The sequence below is a fragment of the Salminus brasiliensis genome, chromosome 1, assembly GCF_030463535.1.
Source record: "Salminus brasiliensis chromosome 1, fSalBra1.hap2, whole genome shotgun sequence".
Lineage (NCBI taxonomy): Eukaryota > Metazoa > Chordata > Actinopteri > Characiformes > Bryconidae > Salminus > Salminus brasiliensis.
In genome coordinates, this window is record NC_132878.1 from 63817623 (window position 1) to 63832174 (window position 14552).

Genomic DNA, 14552 nt, shown 5'->3' on the forward strand with positions numbered 1-14552 from the left:
CCCATGTGCTCAGTGGCACGGCCTGCACTCCAACGGTCAGGGTTGAACTGTGCTCACTGTGTGTGTGCCAACATGCCCACATCAGCACAGCTGCTCAAGGTCACCATAGCAATCAAGAGGGCACGTTCCTGACCATATTCAGCAACACGTCAACACCCTGTCATTTATACACTCTCACAATCTGAAAAGGGAGGCAATTAGAAAACGCCGGGGCAATTCATTATCAGTGATCTTTTGGGGGTAATGAGATTCATGAGATTCAGAGAGTGATTGTAATGTAAGAACAACTAGGCAGAAAGACAAATATGCAGTTAAGTTACCCCAGGTACATTTCCACATACACCCCTGTCTCATTAGTTTAGCCTTTTGTATAGAGCTGTAGGAAAGTGGTTGGCCTTTATTGTTTGATTCTGTTGATTTTGCTTATTTTGGCTTCTTGCTCAAACATTCTAAACAAGACAGATTTAAACAGGCCTTATTTGTCTAGTTGTTTAGCCTTTATTTCGATTACTATGAATTTACAAAGGAATTGTAGGTAAAATGTAGATATTAGGTTAAGCATCATTCCATCTTACTTGGTGCATACTTGGTATTTAAGAGATGTACACGACTCATCAGGCATACCAAAGAAGCGCTTTTGGCAAGCCGGTTGCCTCGTGGCAAGAGAGGTGAGCCAGCAACCAGAAGGTTATGGCTTCAAGTCCCAGAACTGACTGGGTATTCCTGGTTGGGCCATTTGGCAAGGCACATAGCCCCTCCCACAGCCCAGGGCATCACTGCTCAGTTGGCAACGCTGTGCTGCTCCCAGAATGAGCACAGTTAGGGAGAAATCCTTATGGAAAATATTCAGTGTTGGCACTCTCTATTGCAGTCCTTGGTTAAGAACAGTCCTGGTTCTATGCAGGTCATTCTTTACTCACCTGTCAATCTCCAGTTCTCTTTGTCTCAGTAGTCCCTCCTTTATCTTGACCAGTGTGTTCACAGGGAGACCTGTTCCACCCAGCATCTGCCCAACACAGAAATCACAGTATTACAATAAACTATCCACACTATCCAATCAGTACATGTGTGTTAAATTACAACAAAATGGAACTTCTTTCACTGAAAAGCTGAGTTGAAAGTTGAACACGAGAAAGCTGTGTAGGACAGAGCTTATGTACAAAGGTTACGTATAGTTCCCATACAGCTGTTCCTGAAGTTCATGTACACCTCCAGTTCACATTCCTGCCACTCACATGTATGCGTGAGTGAGGGTTGACAGGCTGTCTGCTTCTTACTGAGTGACTAATCTCACACAATCTCCTGAGCACAAGGTGCTAAATGGCAATGCTGCAGAGGAGCTGTCAGGCTGAGACTTCACAAACATGTCACATATGTCATCATGTCTCCCTCCCTATACGTTCTGAACACGCAGTACAGCAGCAAACGGGACATTGTATGTAGTGCCCCACAGGTACAGACACACACATGCACACACACATCCTCACCATCAGTCTTACAGTTTGCACAGTGCTAATTCCACTACAAGCGTCCATTACTTATTAGCTACATTAATCTAATAGCTGGAGTGCAAAACTAAAGACACACACTTCAGACAACATGTCTTTACTGCCACTGACAGGCGCTCCAGCTAGCCTAGTAGACCAACGGATGAATGTGACATATGACAATACTGATTAGCCAATATAGACTCTGACTCAGAATCTTCAGTAAAAATACATAATGAGCAACAAGTGGTTATTTAACTGAGTAAAATTAAAGGCTGTGTATTGGCAAGAATCTGACGACACGCTTAATTAAAAGGGTTACGATTCAATATACTGCAATGTATTGCGATACTGTTAGCAAGACAAAATTCTAAGTTTGATTTTGATTGAAAAACTGTCAAAGCATAATAAACAGACCATCATATGCATACCAAAAACAGAAGGCAGTCAGAGAGAGTGCACAGGAGAAAAGGGGGTGTGGCGCAGCGTTGTCGCCATGCAGTCTGCTAGGGCTTTGTGTTAACTGTGGGCCGAAGAGGGAGCCAGAGCATAGCTGTCATTCCCCAGCAGCTGAGTGCTGGCCTCTGAGCTCACAGCCTCTTCGAGCGGTCCCCAGCCGCCCCTGAGTTACACAGTACAACTTCTGTGCTAACTCCAAAGTACTGCTGTAACTTTCTTGCCAATTTTAATATCATTTTTAATTTCTTACCAAGTCTAATTCGATACCAGATACTGCCCTCTTGAGGATTATCCGATATTAGGCCTCGGCCGGTAAAAGTTGAACTTACTAGGTCTTATACACCTTGGCTAAATGTGCTCTACAATTACACTCAATTCTTAAGTTGATTCTCAAGTGTTATGAACTCTACGATTCCTTTCAGTGATTTCTCACTGCTTTTCTGCTGTCAGATGTTTTTCATATCTTATAAATTCCTGTCTTCTCCAGGGTTGGAGCATTATTTTCAGTTGCCTGGCATTCTGTCCGTTAATACCACTGATTGAACAATAGGTCACCATTTAGTTATCTACCACCTGTGAGTTGCGCTCATCAAATACTTGCATGGACATCATAGCGTCATAATAGTATTAGCAGTGGTATCAGCCAACTTGTTCAAACAAGCATGAGCACCTGCTGTGTTAACGTCTGGGGGCTCTAAACAATATTCTATTTTGGACTCCTCCATTCACCTGAATCATATTATCTTGTCAGTTTATAAAGAGACTGAAAGAGATCCGGCTCGGCTCATCCCTCTCCCAAGCGCTCTTATTGCTTTTTGATTATTTTTCTCTCGCCAACGAGCAGAACCAGCAACAACCCATTCAGTATAAATGCTAAATACCAGGCCTTCCATTTTGATGAGTCATGGCTTGTGATTCACCATGGATCCGGATTCACACAGCTGATAAAAGTGCTGTAGTACCACACCAGACGTAGGCTCATAACCCATCATTTGAAGTAATGTGTAAAAATAGTTCTAGGCCTTCTTCGCCGTAGATGGTCTTTACTCCTAAAAAAAAAGCAGGTTGATTGTTAAGGGTGCTCCATCTTCAGCTTAGTCTAAGGCCCCAGGGATGGCTTCTTAGCTCCTTCTGTTTCCTGAAAGATAAGGACATATCTGCACGCTGCAACAGTACTTAGAAGTGGAAATAGATTCAACCTGACAGATCAGATCAGCTCTGAGTGAAACAATAAATGTTATAACACTAAGATATCAGGACTCCCATGTTTCAGATGCCTCGAAGCAGTCTATTAAGACAGAGTCTCCACTTGGCTGCGCTCTGCCTAAATGACAGCGAGTGAAATGGGAGGTTGTGGGGTAGAAGGAGAGCTAAATGGAGGTGAGCTCTGTGTTATGCTCTGAGTAAAGTGAGAAAAGAGTTATCCATTCTCCTCTACTGAGTGGCGCAGGATCTCCTGCCTCTAGGCCACGGCACAGAGCAGCTCCACTGCCAGATCTGACAGCTAATCTGCTGCCAATTTTTTTGAACTTTATCTGCCCTGTTGCCACTTTGTCCCAAGGCCTGCACACTAACCTTGATTTGGAGAAAGTTGAGGTGAGATACGGCTCTGCAATACTCCTTACCTCAATTCCATAATTAGGCTTTGCTGATAAAACAATAACAATAATCACAATTTTGCTATTATGAATATGATGATTATTCTGTTACTGTTTCTCAATCCAATACTGGCTGCTAAGACTTCAACTCTTTCTTAATCTGGCACTTATAACAGTTAAGGTCTGAACTGCTTCACAATCTACTTTTGGCAGTAAAAGCCTAAACTGTTCCTCAACCCAGTGTTAATAAGATATGGTCTGAACTTTTCCCCAATCTGGAATTAAACAGCTACGGTCTGAACTGCTCCTAATTCCGTTATTGGCAGTTCATGCCTGAACTGGTCCTCAATCAAGTAGCACTAGCACCTAAAGCTTGAACTGTCCCTCAGTCTACTATTAAACAGTTAAAGTCAGAACTGTTACTCTTTGCCTTGGAACTTTTCCTCAAGCCTGTGTTGGTAGCTAAGGCTGAACTGTTTCTCAGCCTAGTATTGGCAGCTAAAGCTTGACATTTTCTTCAGTGTTTAAGCAGCCAATGCTGGAAACCACTGCTACCAGAACAGGGAACCTCAATACAGTGAGCTGAACAGAGTGGATATGGATGTATTGCTTCTAATGAGCAGACTTTCCAGCACTAGCCAAAGGGCAAGACCAGGGATTGTGAATGCATGCACACACTAACAGTACCTGCCAGCATCTGCAGTAAACAGTTCACAAACGGAAGAAAACGGTGGGCAAGGTCAGCTTTAACAGCCATCCTTCCACAGCACCTCCATTTTAATGAGCTGCTCCATATGCAAAAGGTTACATTGCTGAGGCGTAGTTAAATGGCGCCATCCGTTCCCCTGTCCTTTCCATTGAAAGTATAATGGTCAGGGTAATTAACACTTGGGTTGCAAAGCATGATAATGAACAATAGGAACTCCAATATGAGGGGCAGCACAGACAGGGTTGGGCAACGGTGGCTGGCTGCCAGCTGGGACATGGAAACAGGCCTGAAAGGGTGTCGGCAAAGCCACAGCTCAAAGGCTTAGGACGTCCAGCTCAAATGACGCACACGCATTTGACTTCCACCTTCCCATTCATTACAGCTCTTTTACACACACAGTGGCCCTCCGCTGTGGCCGCTGACCTCTGGCATGCGGTGCATGTGTGTATGTCTCTGTTCTCGAATCAGTGCATGGGATTCAGTAAGGGGGCATTTAAGCTGGTGGTCCAAACCATGCCAAGAACAGTAATGTCCTGGCCAGGGGAAAAACAACAAGCGCATGCCACAGCAGTGTCCTGATCGCCCTTCCTCTTCTCGCCGCCGGCCCGTTTAAAAATGCACTCTTGGAACTCGCACCGCTTGTGCCTGCCAAACGCCTTATAAGGAAGAGGAAACTCTGAGCTGTTTTTATCTCCGGAGCTCCCAAAAACGCTGCAAAACTCAGCGTAAAAGTTCCCAGCAGCACCCTTTGAAGAGGTCTGTGCTGTTTGAGGTTAGTCGCTAGATGCTGAAGGTCAAGACTAGGAAAAGGGCAAATAGGTCAATGAAACAAGTCTTCCAGAACACACATACACACACACACACACACACACACACACACACACACACACACACACTTGTCTGGCAACAACATCAAGAGAATACCTACATTAATCCTGCAATGGGAGAATGGACAATGAGAAACTGCTGGGTGCAGTTAGAGAACAAAGAGTGTGTGCACAACAACTTGAAACAACAACAAGAGAAACACAACTTAACAAAAGGAAAAGCACTGAGCTACTGAAACCAACCCCAGCAAGATGATGTGTTACAATGACCTTGGGTTCTGACAATTCAGTGGCACAGCTGATCCACTATCAATGAATTTGTACAAAGTACTGAAATGGACAGATACACAAAGCCAAAGTAGTTAAAGGATTTTAGTAACAAAGCAACTGAGTGAAGATAAGAGACCTAACTCCTCCTCTGCATCTCTGTTTTCCTGTCATCCCCTCCCATTCTCCACCCCTTTGCTTTTTTTCACTCATAAACTCTCGGACATACTCCACAAAGTTCCCAGAGCCCAGCCTCACCCCACTGGACAAGCATCTGAACCAGAGCGAGGGACATAAACACAAACACACAGGCTGGACCGCACTGCCATAGCCGTCCACCCACAGATTCAGGTAAGAAAGCTGCCCTTCATCATCGGTCACCATTCCACCACAAATACGCTCGGTGAAACTCACTTCTGTACAGAATCGCCGCTGCTTTTACTGCTACCATTGGCGTACATTATGTAAACTGACAATTAAACAGAAATGGATTATTTGTCTGTCTGCAACTTCATTTAACATAACATGAATACGTTTCTTAAAACACGTCCCTCACAACGTCCTGAGCAGCAGACCAAAAAATGAAGTGCATTTTTGACCTTGACCTCCAAAATTAAAAAACAGGCCTTATTTTAACACTACATGCTGCCGTACCTCCTTCATGATATATTTAGCCTACATTATTGTAGCAGTTCTTATATTCAGATGCTTGGACATGTAACTTTGTCTTTGAGCCTTAACAGGGCAGCCAGATGCATTCTTCTTCACTCACTGACACAAACAAAAACCAGAGACACCAGGTTAAAAGCTATGGTTACTTACATGGCACTGTATGTTTACATTCAAGAGACCTGGCCGTTTTTCATCCAAATTAACACAGATTAATTGGTCTCACACACACACATACGCTGACATCCATATATATACAGCCTTTTTGGATGTCAGCGTATGTGTGTGTGTGAGACCAATTAATCTGTGTTAATTTGGATGAAAAACGGCCAGGTCTCTTGAATGTGTGTATATATATATATATACACACAGGAAGGGAAGAAATACACACACCAGCATTAGTTGAACTGACAGTGTAATTCTTAGAAAGCCTGATATTTATTATCATGCAAGTGGCACTTAGCAACAGGGGTGTGAATCTCTGACCTTTGATTTGATGTGAATATGATTGTCTAGAAAATGATTCAATGCATTCGAATGATCACTATGAAAGCACCTTTACACCCCTACTCACCAATCTCAGTACTGCTGAATGAGACCAAGTCCTCTTTGAGGGATTATGTAGTCGCTATTAAGTTATACTGTCCAGGCCCACTGCACTGGTCAGTGAGCCAACCTCTGAGTGGGCCCTGATGTCCTCTGAAGGTCCAAAAGCCCTGGAGTGCCCCCCACCAGCTCCCAGTGCATTGCTCTGCCATGCCATCATGGAAAGTTGAGTGTGGAGGCCAGGCCAACTGCACGGCTCTCTTTGCCTCAAGAGGACTTTATTTGTGCAGGAATGTTGCCAGCACAGGGGAAAAACACATATAAACACACGCAGGCTTGGGAAAGCTCTGGCCAGCTTTTCAAAAGATTTCCTTCTTCGGTTCGGACCCGTCTTATTTTCGGCCTGCCTTTTTTTTTTTTGCCTTTTTGGCTCCTCTTCGTCTTCGAGTGATAAAGCATTGCCTCTAGCCAAATGATGCTCTAAAAAGCCTTCTAAATAAACGGGGTCATATTAGCGGCATACTTGGACATGTGCTTGAGTAACCATGTAAGGGTCGGTTTTCCCCACAGAGTGTATCAGCATAGTTCACAGGGAACTTATCATTCCCCGCCACCCTCATGACTGTCCACTTGGGTTGGGAGAATGTTTTTGGGCTGTGGTGTTGACAGAAACCTCCTCGGCCCATGATGTGTGTGCAGAGACAGGCGCCTGGTGGAGGCAGTGCCAGATCACAACGCATTGTCACTCACCAAGTCAAACACTCCGGCATATCACCAACACAAACCCAACACTTAGTTTACTAGTGGTTTAAAAAGGAAGCAGTGCACTGTGAAGAATCAGTCTGGCTATTACAATCAATTATAATAATATTCAATGAATTATGCACTTACTGCCAACTAATCTATCATCTTAATCAGTGAGGCTGTCAAGAATTGATTTCATGCTGTTAAAAGAGGGAAAACACACTGCAGGGCATTCCAGTGACCTAAGTTTGATCCATCTGAAGAAAATAGTTTCTCCATTCATGTCGATATATTTAATGTATTTTTTCAAATAATTCAGACCCTAAAGATTTCTAACAAAATCAGATCTTCAGAAGAGCTTTACTCCAGAGCTTTACTCCCCTAGACTACAGTATGCCTAAAACTAGTACAAACCCAGCACTGCACATACAGACCTCCAGACTTTACACATACCAACCACTCTACCCAACACCAGCACAGACCAAACACTCATTTCACCCCTTGAACCACAGGCTTACTGTAAGACCTATTCAGTACGTACTAGGTGTGTAACAGTATACAGAAATCACTGTTCAGTTCACATCGTGTTTTGGACATTGTGATTCAACACAATTGCGGTATAACAGGAACAAAGCAATAAAAGCCCCCAAATGCATAGGGCTAGGTTTATTTCCATTTATTTCAAACAAACAGTAGAGCTTACAAAAGTTACAGTTGGTTCCATCTAGTGACCCCCCCTGAAGTAGCTGGTACAGCCTGTAATGTGTAAACATTAGCATGCTCAATGTGTCCACTCTCCATAGTTAGCTAGTTCACTGGAATTTTTCCCACACAGCTGATTTGATCTTCTCGTCCTTGTGTATCATTTGCACTCAACACCAATCTGCTACACCACTGAAGGACTAGGAAGCCAATATGTAACATCTGTCGGTTGGAAGTGAAGTACAGGCTGAGTATAGGTTTATGGGGTTTAAGGGGCTACAAGTACAAGTAGCAGAACCACAGCGCACTCTCTCAAAGCATGCTTATAAAAAAAACAAACACAAATTGCTTAAATCCTGATAGCCTACATGCTAATCTTGTTATGTTTGGACTTAAAAAGATCTGCTTAATCTCTAAATCTGCTTGAGAAGGGGCCCAACACTTCAGACAGAGAGAGGTCAAGCATTTTGCAATTAATTAAATGCTTAACCTACGACATACAAACGCGAGAGTCACGTGTCCTCCGACGTGCAGCTATAGCCAGTTTTTGGCAGCTGCATTTTAGGCCGCAGTGAGGGAGGGTGTTGAGTCCTGGATGGAGAAAAATCACTCAGTGCTCAGTAAGTGTAGGCAGCAGTTTCAATTAGAAATGGCCCTCTGTGGTGATAGGCAAAGGTCAGTCCTAATAATAACCTTTAGTGTGCACCATGGGCACAGTAGATAGTGTCATGCGGGGGCTTTTGAGGATACAAGGCTTGTTCCTGCTCCCCTAGCAGTGAAGGGGATTTTGAGAACATTCCCCATGGGGCTCCTCTCTGCTGCGGAGCCAGCTGAAGAACAGCAGTCTGAGAGGGGAAGATAAGCTTCCCTCCACCCAGACAGTGAGGAGAAAGCTTCTCTGCTCCTCAACACTAAGAGGTTATTAGTAAAAGTGCCTTATCTCCTGTGCAAAACACAAAATAACTGCATCTAATCTTCCTATAAGCGCAACACAAAGCACAGGATCGTCCTCCTATTCCATAGCTCTGCCGAAGGCTAATTCTGTGTATAGCAGGAATAAACAGTCCTGGGGGAAAAGTCACACTGGCATATTTAAGCTTTTTTTTAGTCAACAGTCATAACATTAAACATCTACCCCATCAAGTTATTCCCAAATCGAAGTAACTACATCTCTAGTAAGGGGGTGTTAGTTTAATGTAATGATTAAGGATGTTCAATATGGACAAAATACCATATTGCAGTTATACTGGTACATACATATTGTGTTTGCCATATACCTTCAATTGGGACTAGGTTAAAGATTGACCTGCCCATTTTTGACCAAATTACCTACATTTATTGTATCATGCGAATGCCTTGATTAATCCAAACATCCAAAGCACATCTGTGATTGATCTGGATGCACACAGCAAAGATACTGGCAAGGCAAACGTTTGCAAATCGCATGCTTCTACAATACCAATACTGACATGTTTAAGGAATGCATGTACATTGTGTAGCTGAACACAGACGAACCTAAACAGGTTCAAAATGAACAAAACTTACCTGCACAGCTTCTGACATACAACTTAAGCTCAATGTCCAAATCACGGCCAGTTTTAGTAAAACTGAAACCTTTAATATCATTACGTCCTGCCAAGCATTCACTAGTACTACTCACATCACGCTAATAAGGAAAAACACTCTATAGCAATAATAGATAACAGCCAGTCATTTGTGCACATTTCTAAAATACATTTTGTTATTTTGGATCCTTTCCAAATGTACTCTGAGTAGAGTCTGAGTGTCGGGATAAGATCACAGAACCAATCCAACAGAAACAGCACTGTTACGACGTGACTGAGCCACGGGAGAAAAGTGGTTTTCGGTGCTTTCTATCAATTTGATTCATCTATGAACTATCCGTCCTTGCCCCGGCACTTCTTATCGGAACCAAAAAGGAAAATTCTGAGCATGGAATAGACAATCACATGGAGAGTGCAGGTCCCTGAAGGACTCCTAAAAATATCCAACAGCCAACAAACTCTACAGATGGGGTTGCGAGGTCTTTTCGGAAAGTAAACTTTTAGAAAGGCCAACAATGTCAAAACACCACACTATAAACTGGCTGCTGAAAGTTTCTTCTGTTATAAAGGCACATAATAATGGGTTGACTGAAAGTGCATGTACCTATCTGAAGGGCGCGAATTTAACTTAAATTCTAAGACTATTGTCAAACATAAAAAACACAAGACTCCTATGTAGCTTTTTTATTTATACCTTCCTACTTCCCTTTATTTTATGTCATTTTAAAAAAAATGACCAAATCATGGTAAAAAAATCTTCTTATAGTAATTAATCAGTTCCTAAACAAAGGCACTGTAAGGGCCTGAAGTCTTTTACACCCTTGCCTGAGACTTATCCCATATTGTGTGCATGCCTACTCATACAGCCTCTCTGCTGGTCCCTCCCTCAGCTCTGTGGAGTCCATCCGACCTCTGGACCACCTCTGTCACCACGACAACCACAAGCACCTCCACTGCATCTTCCATCCACTCCCTGCATCTCACCACACTCCTTTCTGAGACGCTGCCCTTCCTCCACATCTCTCTGTCCATCTCTCTGTCTGTCTCTTTGTCTCTCTTTGCATTACACCTCTGTTGCCACTAGTGTGCGCTGCTGCGCTGCTCTCTGTCCTCCACTATGGAGAAGGTGCAGCACATCACGCGCGCGGCCATCCGGAGGGCGTCCACCATGGAGGTACCCCAGCAGGCCAAGCAGAACATGCAGGAGCTCTTCGTCAACTTCTGCCTCATCCTCATCTGCCTGCTGCTCATCTACATCATCGTCTTGTTGATGTGAGCTGGAGGAGGACGAGGGTCATGGACTCTGTCGATTGGGGGGGGGGTTGTAAGAGCGTTTTTATAAGGGGGTTTAAGAGTATGTGAGCTAATCGCACACCACCTCTGTAAATGACCCACCCATAGAGTAACACCACTTCTTAACCCTTAGAAGCCACAGTTATCAGCTGCTATAACAGAAGCATGTTCTGATTTTAGATGAATGATGTCTCACTCATTGCTCACTGAAACAAGCACAGAATCGCTTCAGCTCTTATTATAAACTGAATTACTCTGGAGATATTGTTGTATGTTCAGTCCTCGTTTCACAGAAACAAAAAAGGGTCTGACATCAGAATCTGCATCGACACAGAATGTAAATTAAATGTACATGTGGCCAATTATTTTATCACAAATGTATTTAATTATGTAATTATGCAACATAGCAACAACAAAGTAACAATCACCTAGCAATCCTAGCAACCATCTCGCAACTGTATTAAATATCATGGCAAGAGCCTAGCACCGACCTAGCAAAACCCTAGCAACCCTCACAGCAGCATAGAAACCACCTAGTTACATACTAGCAACCACCCAACAATAACCTACATCTAAAACAGCACAGCAAGCAACCAACCAACAGTTACCAACCTAGCAATATACAAGCTATGATCTTACTGCCTAGCGACACTCTAGTAACTACCAAATACACCCTAGCCACCATTTAGAATACCTAACAATCACCACGTAATGTCCTATCACCAACCTAGCAACCTCATAACAACTGAATAGCAACACCCTAGCAAAAAAAGGAATACAATAACAACTACAGAGCAACACTATTGCACAGTAACCTGTAATTTCTACTAGCAACCACAAAACATACCCCAGAAACCATTTGAAATACCACAGCAATATCCTAGCACCAACCTGGTAACCACCTAGCCTAACCACATTTGGAAAACCACAGCAATATTCTACCACCAACCTAGCAACTACCCAACAACTGCCTAGCAAAACTCCCACGCACACCACAGTGGCTAGCAACAACCTAGCAACCAACTGAAATATCATAGTAAATGCTTCATAATATAGCAACAATGTACAACTCTTCTGCAACACTATTAGTTGACTCCGCCAATTCAGCGTTATAACCTCCTGTAGTTCTAGAAGTGAATGTTAGAAGTACAGCAAGTAAAGCAAAGTGACTCCAGACTTCCAGGGGTTAACTCAGTGAGGCAGAGTGGCAGTGTGGAGCTGAGGACAGGCGGTAGAGTGAGAGGCAGAATATTGACCGGGCTGCAGAGGACAAAGAGGCTGTCATCACTGTGGGCAGCAGCTGTGAGGCTTTGGTCACTCTAGTCCTCCGTTGCCCTTCCTCTCACTGCATGCTACCTTAGCTGACAAATGGACTCAAAGGCACTGAGCACTGGGCTAGCCATCCCTGACCCAACACAGTGTGTGTCACTGAAATATACTAAGTCTGCAATAAAACACTAAGTGATCTGAATGTGTGCGTAGCAATGTTTCTGTTCAACCATCGAACCATCCCACACAATGCTAATCAGGCCAATCCAAGTGTATAATGATAAATCTATAATAATTCATCACAGCTGTTCAGAGAGTGACCAGAACACTGGATTCTGACTACGAAGCACAGATTCCCCCCTCATCCAAAACGCAGTCGATCTGTCAAGACATATCTGCAGTTTGCTTCTTTAGCTCAGCACTGGAGCTGCTAGGCTAATGTAGCTAACAAGTAATAGAAGTTCATACCCCACAAATTAGCACTGCTGTGTGTCATGATGTAGGAATGCAGTCTGTTCAAATGCTAATTGGTGGGGTATAAGCTTCTAGCTCTCGTCAGATACATTAGCCTCATAGCTTCAACACAAAACTAAAGCAAACACAGGCTTACAACTGTGGCCTATTCACAGATACCCCCCTTAAGTGTGGGCAAAGCTGTTTCTTATAAAAAAACAAACAAACACAAAACAGCAATGATGTGCTTTCCTTTGTCCTTGTCAATCATGTTTAGCTCTTTCCACGTCATGTGAAGGATCAACAGCATGGTGTAGCTTGGTCCACCTTCCTGCACACTGACCACCAGCCTATCCGGTGACATCCAGGCCAGCCACTGCTTCACTGCGAGCTCAAGCACTCCATCATCAGATTGGACAGCTCCAGCACAGACTTGCTTTCACACCATGGATCTAACCAACAACCGTGGCCTAAACCTGCTGCTCAACTTCCTGCTCATCATAGTGGTGCTGCTGCTGATGCTCATTCTGGTCAAGATGATGTGACCTGGCCTGCCCTTCAACTAACCAAGCATTAAAATGGCCTGAGACGTATATAGAGAGCGATGGGGACCCTTGCTCTTTCTCTCTACCTCTGTGGTTAAGCATTTGTTCCATGTTTTAATGGGTTTTAAATGCAATTCTACAAACCCTGGTTAAAAGTCCTTTATTCTGAAAAAAAAAGGCACAGACAACCCATAAACGTAACATGCCCAAATTAAAACAAATGTTTCTCAGTTCCTATCATTAGTACTTATAAAGGGAACCCAAATGAGCAACTGAAAGGCAGCCGCCTGCTCCATCTAGTGGATAATCTTCCACACTGCATTAGGCAGTGTGATCTAATGCATCTAATAAAACAGCCAGGATAAGTCTAATTCTTTAAAATCTGGATTTTTTTCACAGATGGAGATTAAAGTTATAATACACACACACACACACATGTTGCCAGCAAAAGAATTAGGACTTAGAAGTAGGTGACCTCCTTCCACAAACCACTGGATTCTACACTGGTAAAGTCCACAAAACAAGCATGTAGTATGCCTAGGATCAAGAGTAACATACCTATTCTCTGCCAATCAAATGAACCCCACCTCAAGGTATGGAAGAGATTCCAATGACATGGAACACTTATTTTATAAAGCCTTCACAGTTTTTCACAACAATTCTTATAGGTGTTTGGTTTGTATATATATAATTTTTTTATATAGTGTATATGTAATCACAAAACCTTTACAACACTAGGCACTGTCACAGTTTCTAACATTTCTTTTTAACAAGTGTGCTGATTTCAAGCCGATATATACACAGACACATGTGGGGGGCACAATATTATAACAATGACACAGTTAAGTGGACTAAACTGCTGTAAACGATGACTGATTGTTCCTGAACAGCACTTTTGGAGTGATGAGTGAAAACAGATCTGTAAAAATAAACCGCCTTCACTGACAATTACCTCTACCGAGTGTTCTCTTATGTTTCTTCAGAGGTGGCTGAATGAGCAGATTTTGCCCTGTGAAAGAGCAACAGAGCCCCAAGCATAGCTAGGAGCAACCTCCACATATCACAGGATGAAAAAGTCAGTGCTCCTGTAGAGTTTTATAGCAGGATCTACTAATATGATGCTGTGCAGTGGGACCGAACCACTATTAAAAGTCCTACAATAATAATAAAAAAAAAACATTCTGGTGATGTAGGGTAATGTAGTCCTAATTTCTACATTTTATTGAAGTATGTATCAGCCTTAACAGACACTATAGTAAAAATAGCACCAGATCAGAATGTCCATATTGGGCACTCCCTAAAAATAAACAATAACTATATTATTTGAATGGATTCCCTCATACCCTTTAGACGGATAATGCAAAAATAATTTGTCATATTGTGCCATATCACAATCTGTGCCATATCACAATCTGTCCA

The 14552-nt window shown here is 43.0% G+C and overlaps 2 protein-coding genes across 3 annotated transcripts in view; one reads left to right on the forward strand and one right to left on the reverse strand.

The window, feature by feature from the left end:
• cep85l (centrosomal protein 85, like) overlaps positions 1–14552 on the reverse strand; it is a 60907-nt gene that overhangs the window by 12057 nt on the left and 34298 nt on the right. For both annotated transcript variants that reach the window (XM_072686260.1, XM_072686250.1), the window contains exon 5: positions 921–1006. In XM_072686260.1, coding sequence (XP_072542361.1) covers positions 921–1006 — 86 coding nt within the window. The remainder of the gene's footprint in view (positions 1–920; positions 1007–14552) is intronic.
• pln1 (phospholamban 1) lies at positions 5576–14084 on the forward strand. Its single transcript, XM_072686237.1, has 3 exons — positions 5576–5698; positions 10464–10845; positions 12866–14084. The coding sequence occupies exons 2-3, from the start codon at positions 10691–10693 to the stop codon at positions 12882–12884; spliced, it is 174 nt and encodes a 57-aa protein (XP_072542338.1). The 5' UTR covers positions 5576–5698; positions 10464–10690; the 3' UTR covers positions 12885–14084.

Excerpts from the sequence above, each read along its gene's own strand:
- pln1 (XM_072686237.1), top strand. The coding sequence starts at position 10,691 with ATGGAGAAGGTGCAGCACATCACGCGCGCGGCCATCCGGAGGGCGTCC.